This window comes from Maniola hyperantus, chromosome 25 (assembly GCF_902806685.2).
Source record: "Maniola hyperantus chromosome 25, iAphHyp1.2, whole genome shotgun sequence".
In the NCBI taxonomy this organism is placed as follows: Eukaryota; Metazoa; Arthropoda; class Insecta; order Lepidoptera; family Nymphalidae; genus Maniola; species Maniola hyperantus.
Window position 1 is genome coordinate 6,498,841 of NC_048560.1, and position 9,624 is coordinate 6,508,464.

The 9,624-nt window shown below is 33.7% G+C and overlaps 1 protein-coding gene across 3 annotated transcripts in view; it reads right to left on the bottom strand.

Annotated features, from left to right (window-relative positions):
- LOC117993906 (uncharacterized) overlaps window positions 1-8,678 on the bottom strand; it is a 34,455-nt gene extending 25,777 nt beyond the window's left edge. The window contains exon 1 of one of the 3 annotated variants that reach the window (XM_034981784.2): window positions 8,220-8,678. In XM_034981784.2, the coding sequence (XP_034837675.1) occupies window positions 8,220-8,415 (196 nt within the window). In that variant the 5' untranslated portion in view covers window positions 8,416-8,678. Of the gene's footprint in view, window positions 1-755; window positions 856-8,219 lie in introns of those variants that run through there. The other 2 variants (XM_069507221.1, XM_069507220.1) reach the window with 2 other exon arrangements.
- Between the last annotated feature and the right edge of the window lie 946 nt (window positions 8,679-9,624).

Genomic DNA, 9,624 nt, shown 5'->3' on the forward strand with positions numbered 1-9,624 from the left:
TTTTTTGTGAATTATTTGGTAGTTTATTATCCTTAGGATAAAATTAAGACATTTTCAGAAAAGGGTAAAATACCCTAATACCGACAGCTCTGTTGTTTATGTGCTCTTTCGTATCTCAGCTGCCGAAGAGCTTCAGTCTGTGTGAAAAAGACGCCCTGTGGACTCCGATGCTTTCCGAGTCGGTCTGCGATCCATCTGAACGTACCCTAATCCATACCAACGGATAAATAAGTAAACACACAGTACAAGCTATCTAGGGCGCGGCGGTTCGAATATCAAATAATTCGAATAATTACAGAACAGATAAATAATTTTGGGTCACTGTCACAGATTAAAAATATCAACACGTTTGGAAACACTTTCCAATTTTAGTTCATTTGTTAATTTATCACAAGAAACGAATTTTTATTTCATTGTTAGTTGATACCTAATTAAACATTCAATTTAAAGTTATTTCCTTTGACTGATTAATAGTTTTAATTTAGTTTTACTCTTTATTTCGTTTTAACAATTTTAGTTCTAAATTGCAAAAACTTCAATCAGGTAAGTAGGTAATCTATATTTCAATAATTATTATGCGTTGTTTTAGAATCTACACAGTTTGCACATTTAAATTTTAAATTATATTTCGTTCTGTAAGCGTCGTATGTCCAAACAAAAAACCAAAAGATTAAAATATTTATCACACTAATATTTTATTTTTGGAATAAAAACATTCCGTTTTCATATTGTTTGTCCATATTGTTTACACTTACAGATTTCTGACACTTCAATTGTTTTAGAACACTTTAGTTTAGGTTTAGGTGTATTATTATCAAATCTAGATACATATAATATTATAGCCTTTTCACCCCCGTCCGGCTAACTACAGCGTCGGCGAGCGAATGAGAGGTCTGACGTCTGACTGTCTGAGACAAGGTTTCATATTTTCACTGGTTTGCTTTGCGCTTGTTTGATGCCCATTTTCAGCTATTTTATTCACTTTTAAATCTAAATATATAAAAGGACTAGCTTATGTTCGTGACTTCGCGTGGACTACACTATTTTAAAACACCTGTTTAACCCCTTTAGGGATTGAATATATGTATACAGAAAAGGTGACTGACTGACTGATCTATCAATGCACTGCTCAAACTACTGGACGGATCGGGCTGAAATTTGGCATGCAATAGCTATTATGAGGTAAGACATCCGCTAAGAAAAGATTTTAAAAAAATTTAACCCCTAATGGGTTTAGATATGGGTTTGAAATTTATGTATCAACTCAGTAATTTTCCAAGAAAATGGTAACATAGTAAAAAGTCGATTGCAGCGCCCCTTATGGCCTATAGCCATTAACAGCTAAGAACCTACCCATAAGGGATAGTATTTATGCAAAAACCGCATTAAATCAGCCCAGTAGTTTTTCAGGAAAATGGTAACTAAAAACGCACAAACAAACACACACACAACCTCTAAAACCAAACAGGTATGCTGTCCACATTCCGTTGTGAATAAAAATACATTTAGAGATTCAAAATAAGTACATTGTACTTATTACTTACCTAAAACTAAAATACTAAAACTTATATCTATGTTTCTCCATAGAATCTACATCCATCCATACTATAATATTATAAATGCGAAAGTGTGTCTGTCTATCTGTCCGTCCATCTGTCTGTCTGTCTGTCTGCTAGCTTTTCACGGCCCATCCGTTTAACCGATTTCGACGAAATTTGGTACAGAGCTAGCTTGCATCCCGGGCGTAGGCTACTTTTTATCCCGGAAAATCAAAAAGTTCCCATGGGAAAATTTCAAAAATCAAAACTCACGCGGACGAAGTCGCGGGCATCTCCTAATTTCAATATAAAGTAGAATCTATGCGAATAGAAACAATAATATTTAAAACTAATTAAAAAAAACTTAAATCGAAATTAAAACTAAAACTCAACTTTCATTTTAATTTTAACACGCAAATTGTTTTTGAGTTCAATTTAATTTAGGTTTAATTTAGTTTTATAAATTATTCAAATTACAAATTAGTAACCAAATTATGGCTAATTTAAGTTTGGATTACTAATTCTAGGAACCACTTTAGATAACTAGGTACATTGCCATTCTGTTTTTCTTTAACAGCAAGTTTTATTTTTCAAGCCAAGACCCTATTATGTAATATACATTGGCCCTACGAATATTAGATCACTCTACCTTGTGATCTCTAGAAATAATTAGTTTTATTTAATTAGTCTTATTGTGGCTATTCCGTGTCGTCGCTATGACGGCATTTGTACAAAATGGCCTCTTAACTAATTAGCAAATATAAGAGCAACTGTTAATTTTATAATGTGGTTCGAAAAATAAGCGAGTAATATTTATTTATACTTGATTCGTTGTTAGTATTTTGGCAAGTTAGGCTCTAGGGCTCAAGGTCAAGACACATCGCAGCGCGCGCGACGCGACGGCGTGGATGATGGTATGGAACCCTTCATGGGCAAGTCTGACTCGCACTTGACCGATTTTCCCATTCCACTAAACGTTAAGTGCAAGAAATTAAAAAAAAACGGCCAAGTGCGAGTCAGGCTCGCGCAACGAGGGTGCCGTACTATAGTCGTATTTTTTCGACGTTTTGCACAATAACTCAAAAACTATAAAATACATAAAAATAAATAAAAATCTGTTTTAGAATACACAGGTAAAGCCTTTTCATATGATACCCCACGTGACATAGTTATCTTACTTCGAAAATTGAAAATACTAATTTTTAGTTCATGACCACAATTTTTTTTGTGTGTGATGTAACCACAAATTCACGGTTTTCAGATTTTCCCCGAATGTCTGCTATAAGACCTAACTACCTGCCAAATTTCAAGATTCTAGGTCAACGGGAAGTACCCTGTAGGTTTCTTGAGAGACCGACAGACAGACAGACAACAATGTGATCCTATAAGGGTTCCGTTTTTCCTTCTGAGTTACGGAACCCTAAAAAATTGGATATTCTTAGTACATAATTATATATTTTATTAGTGCATAATTAATTATTATATATTTTACTAGTGTATAATAATTATATATTTTACTAGTGTATAATAATTATATATTTTATTAGTACATAATTATATATTTATAAACTTCGTAGAGTTCGCAAAAAAAGCAGCAGATTCCACAGTTAATATTTTTTTACTCAGTAGATAGCATTTCGCATTCGATCATTCATCCGTTGAGGCCGACTCAATGATATTAGATTTTCTTCTAATATCATTGGGCCGACTCATAAAAGTGAACGTGCGGTGATTCGCGTAGCACTCTACACGGTACACCATCATCATCATCATCATCATGATCAACCCATCGCCGGCTCACTACAGAGCACGGGTCTCATCTCAGAGTGAGAAGGGTTTTGGCCATAGTCTACCACGCTGGCCATGTGCGGATTGGTAGACTTCACACACCAACCAATGTTCTCAAAACATTATGGAGAACTCTCAGACATGCAGGTTTCCTCACGTTGTTTTCCTTCACCGTTAAAGCAAGTGATATTTCATTACTCAAAACGCACATAGCTCCGAATAGTTAGAGGCGCGTGCCCGGAATCGAACCCCCGACCTCCGATTAGAAGGCGGACGTCCTAACCACTTGGCTATCACAGCTATATAAAAAATAATGAAAGATTATAGAGTATTATAATTTTTTTTTTTTTTTTAAGTATTTTAAGATTAAATTAAAATCTACATCTAAATATATCAAAGGAAAAGGTGACTGACTGGCTGACTGATCTATCAACGCACAGCTCAAACTAGAGAACGGATGGGACCGAAATTTGGCATATCGATAGCTATTATGACATAGACATCCGCTAAGAAAGGATTTTTGAAAATACAATCCTTAAGGGAATAAAATAGGGGTTTGAAATTTGTGTAGTCCACGCGGAGGAAGTCGCGGGCATACGCTAGTTAGTACACAATGATTTATTTACAGAATGATTGATGAACGGAACCCTAAAAATGTTAAGATTGCGTCAAAAATTTACTAAGTATATTATAATACATTCGCTTGAATTTTATTTGTCCGTTCTAAAAAAAATCCCCAAAGTACTTCCACGTAGAGATAGCAGAAAAAATAATACTTAATTTTAAAGTTAAATTCAAAATAATACTTACTTAATTGAAAAAATAAGACTCTTAAAAATAATATTTAATTTCTTGACATACATAATTACATAATGCTCCCTTGCGGAAAAGGATAGCACTTAGACCTGTCAATTATTTAGGTTAAAGATTGTGTACAACAGAATTAGCCACAGTTCAAGCCAAGATAAGCGACGATTTAGTTATTTCTTTACTAGTTTATGCTCGCGACTTCGTCCGCGTGGTCTACACAAATTTCAAACCCCTATTTCACCCCCTTAGGGGTTGAATTTTCAAAAATCCTTTCTTAGCGGATGCCTACGTCATAATAGCTATCTGCGTGCCAAATTTCAGCCCGATCCGTCCAGTAGTTTGAGCTGTGCGTTGATAGATCAGTCAATCCTTTTATATATTTAGACTACCATATTTTTCTGGGTTAGTCTTAGTTCTACATTATTCTTTAAACATTATAATATATTATAGGTACATTAACGTAATTATTGTTGAAAACGTTGGCTCATAATTTTATAATAACAGCAAAAACATGTAATCCGTTGGCTTTATTAACAAGTTTATTTATACCTTGTTTTTATAGGCGTCCTTCATATGACATACACATCGAATATTAAGTAAAATGCTAAGTTTTTATATACATTTACTTGAAGTAAATGTATATAAAAACTACAAATTAAGAAGTGTATAAAATTTATTAAAATGTATTATTTAAGAAATGTTACTCCTATATAATGCAAAACACGATCAATGAGATTTCGCATACTAATTTATATTGTAAATTGGATTTTCAAAAGAGCAAACGTAGATTTTTTTCTGGTTTTTTTTGGTAGGAAGGATATTACTACCTAGTGGTAGATTCACATGACAACACGGAAAATATTATCAGAATATTCGGTTCTATCATACCAAATTATCCTGATTTATTTCAGATCTGATTATTATATTTGTTTTTTAACGTGTTAAGGATTTTAAAGGTCAATATTGTTTTGGCAGTTTAGGCTCGACTAGGTGACCAATCCAGTGCGACTTTGGTCTTTAGTAAATAATTAAAAAATTGGTTTATTAGGTACATGGGCGAATTTAACATCATAAATTCATATCTGATATGGCATTTAGTGTGAATTTTTTTGCTCGGGCTATTGTCTGTAAAGCAAACATCACTTAATATGTATAATTATTTTAGGTGTGCTCAAATATAAGTCATACAAACAGCTATCTAACCCGTTATCATCACGCGCATATTTTAAAATACCCCAAGTAGGTTAAATATAATTATGGGATAATTATATCCATAGTAAATAATTAAATATCATATTATTGTTTCTTTTGTTTTCGTTTCTTTGTTTTAATGTTTATTGCACAAGTCATCATTGAAAAAGAATTTATTGCATAATAAAGCATTTTGAGCCAGATTTTTTTGAAGGCCTTAGTTTGTTAAGCAAACATAACTTAATGTAATAAGGTGTGCTCAAATATAAGTCATACGAACAGCTATCTAAGCCGCGCACGTTATAAAATAGGTAGGTAGGTTCACACTAAAATTCATTAAACTTGAAAATGTTCGAGCAACTTCATTTCATTATCCGCATCAATTTAATAATAGTGACTTGCGGCCATTTTGAATAACATACGACGCGACGCAACTTTGCAACGTTTGATTATAACCTATTTATATATTACGTGTACCTAATTGTGTGCGAATAAAAATATCGAGAAACCACACCTTGCGGTTAAAAATGCTTATATATTAGTGCGAAAAACTTAAATAATATAAACTTTTTGCTGTTTTTATACATAATGTGACATTTTAATATTATAAAGCGGAAAGATTTGAGTATTACCCTGAAACTACTGAACCGATTTTAACTATTTTTCATCATTAGAAAACTGATTTATATAATATATAAGTAATATATAAGTAGGTACTTTAAATTACATCCGAATCAGTTAGTTATATAATACTGGCTTCCCATAGCACAGATAATGCAAGTTTGAGGGCCAGGAACATTGCTTGTTGCTTGCAAGTTTTTGTATATTTTTTGTTAATTATATCAAGGTGTAAATAATATGTATTTGTATATAGATGCTAAAATCTATTAATATGACTTAAGTCATATAAACAAAAACAAATGATTATAAATTATGTAGAAACCTCTCTCATATTGCTTTGTAGCGAAATGATCGGAGTTAGCTAATATTACATTTTAAAGCGGCTATGTAATTTCGTTTTACATCGCTAGTTTGCGATATTGGCATAAAAATAATATAGTTTCGAGCCAGCAATGTATTACACAGGTTTTATATTGTAGAACCAACGCAAAGAAAGACTGCGGGCCGGCCCCTCGCGTCGATTGAGTCACGAACACCGCACCGAATCCACCACTGCATTCTTCGACGATAATTCAAAAGCCGGCATTTTCATTATTAACCATATACACTGCTTCTATTACTTACAACGATCTTGAAAAACTGAGATGTTGAACAAGTAATGGAATGCTATAAATAGTGCACTCGTACAAGTTTAAATATGTGCGGTTGCTTGACACGGCACGTAGTCGGTACTTGGTCGAGTTTTTTGTCAAGCAGAGCTCAAGATTATTGATATGAAAATTAAGTATTTGTGGTGATGAAGCAACGTTTTCCCGGGAAATTAATCGTTGACTTTTGTTTCCGATGGCTGCCTTTACAGATAAGGAATTTGGAGCAGATTCTTCGTTTGAAAAACATCAATAGCGTTTTTATCTCATCAATAAATACGTATTATGTATATTTATTTATTATATTTAATATATCCGTATATATATTAATAATTTAGGGAAAAGTGTATTGCACAATAACGTTTTACTGTATATATACTTTGTATTATTTATATAAATTATAATATTGTGTAAGTAAGTATATTATATTATTTTCCTCGTATATTCGTATTCGGCAATTAATACCTAGCAAGTCGTTAAACTGGCTATCATGAATGTCTCGCCGTGTTGTGTTCAACAGCATAGCAATATAGGTAAGTATCTATACGCAGCTAGTTTAATTTTTCATGTCCTTGAATACAATAATCTCTAGATATCTATCATTCTTTAAAATGTTTCGTTAATTACACAAGACGGCTATAGAAATTATGATCAGGTAAAAATTATTTCAACCTTTTATCTATACATTTTATTATTTTTTAAATAATAATAAATTATAAAAATGTATAGTATTACGCCCTTACAGTTAAGGCATAAAACAACAACTATAACGCAACATATTTCTAGTAGCATAGTTCGTAACACCTACGTGAGCAATATGTTCGAAACAAATATATGACTAATAATTTCTATGTCCAAAACAAAATTGGTGAAGAATATCGAATATACAAAAGATATTATGTAAAGTTACTTTAATCTCATCTGCATACATAAATGACGTCACTGCAGATAGTGAACTTGAAAAATATATACTTAGTTATAACAATAACTTGTAAAAGCATCGAATAGAGAGTCAAATTACATTAACATTGCAAGATGACGCCTTATTATGCCAGGATACCGTCGACCATATTGTTATGTATTGTATTTATGTAGAGTTGTTATCGTCAGATTAATGGCGACGTACCTATACCATCGGCGAAACATAATTAGATATAAAACATACATATAGGCTATACATTTATAGATAAGTATATTTCTACCTTGTGCTATAGTTGAAAAATAAAATAAAAATGTTTTGGGATTTTTTATGTTTTCTCCCACGGTACAGCAGTTTCTCGCAAGACAACGCTGCCGTGTGCGGCAGGCGGAAAAATTTAAATAAAAAAATTGTACTTAATAAATTAAGTGTACCTACTTATACCAAAATGGCGTCGATAAATATTTCATAAAACGCAAACAACCACGTGCCTTGAAGTTAAGTGTTAAGAACCTAGCGCGAACGGCAAACGTTTTTCGAACTAGGTACATTTCGAAAGCATGATTCCGACTTCCGAACACTGGGAGCGAACAAAGAGCACGCAAGTCGAACGCGACGATTGCAACCCGACCGGTTGTAGAGTTGACGACCGCCGCACGCGCTCCGTCAGCCGCCCGACATCCGCAAATGGGTAAGGTAACATACCGGCCGCAGACTTCTCCGTCTGTCCGAGCGTCGGCCACCCTGGAACGACTCCTTCGTACACCTCTTCCCAACTCCTCATCTTCTCCGCTCTATCCCCGTAGTTCATATGGTTAGTGTCGTAGAGACACGGTCGCTTCTGAACTTCCGCAACGATTAGACCGCTTTTGATTCCGTCGCCGTCCTTCGTCCGGACCATTGTACGGTGAAAAAAAAATTAAAATAATATTTTTTTTAGGATATTTTTTTGATGATTTCGTAACTGCGTGCAGTTGTTAAAGTTAGGCTGGTACGCGATACGCGTCCGGACGCCCGCGTGAAACTGGCGGGCTGAGTCGGCGAGCGGCGCAACGGACAACATGGCGGCGGCAAAACATAGGTGCTAGCTGAGTTAGCGATATCTTCCTCGCGCTAATAAATAAATAAGATGCATACAATGTCATCCAATTTATAACTCCCATCGTCCATGTCCCCTTTTCTTATATTTTTTAATACCAGCCCGGTACAACTAGTCCGATCGACGTAACTTTGTTTATCGTTAGTTATTCACGCACCGACCAAAGTCTACGACAAAAAAGTAATGACATTCGTTATAAATTAATTAGCGTTGTATATGAAAGTTTGTCACAGATGGTATATTTTTCGAATTGTCGCTTTATTTTCTCAGTTGTGTCGGTTGTTATTTAGTTTAAGGGCGTTATTACTTTAGTCTTACGCAATAAGCGCACAATCAAATTGAATATAGGTACCTAATCTTAGCTGATAGCAGTCGTCAGTCCACTCGTCGCTCGCTCGGTTACATTTTAATAGAATGTGAATTGTCAACAGTCAGGTGTAATATTGCAGCTTTCATGTCTTCAGCGTTTGCACTGAATATTTTAGATATTACACTATTATGTATTCTGTGATATTACGTTTTCTAGATCTCACATCTTGTTTCAACTCTCAAGTCGTTCATTATATTATGCGTCTTTTGAAATTCTGACAGTGTGACTTGATTATATTTTAGTGTGTCTGTCAATTAATAATTTTGAATAGTATATATTGATAATAATTATAATTGTTATAGTATATGATTAAGTAATCTTAAGGAAGAAACATTAATGCTAGAGAAAATTCTAACAGAACTTGCTTCAATTTTTCGTATGAAATTAAATGTGAAATGATGGTGAAATATTAGGTATCTGCGCGAATAAAACATCGGAAAAAAATCCGCACACGTTTTTAGATATTTCTGGTCTCACATCTCGTCTTTACTCGTTTCTTTAAAAATGCGTTTTGACAGTGTGACTTCATTATAATTTAGATTTTGTACCACATTAACAATGTTGAACATATATAAATTATAATTGTCATATATAAATTAAGGATTAATTAACCTTAGTTTCATACATTAAAGATAGAGACA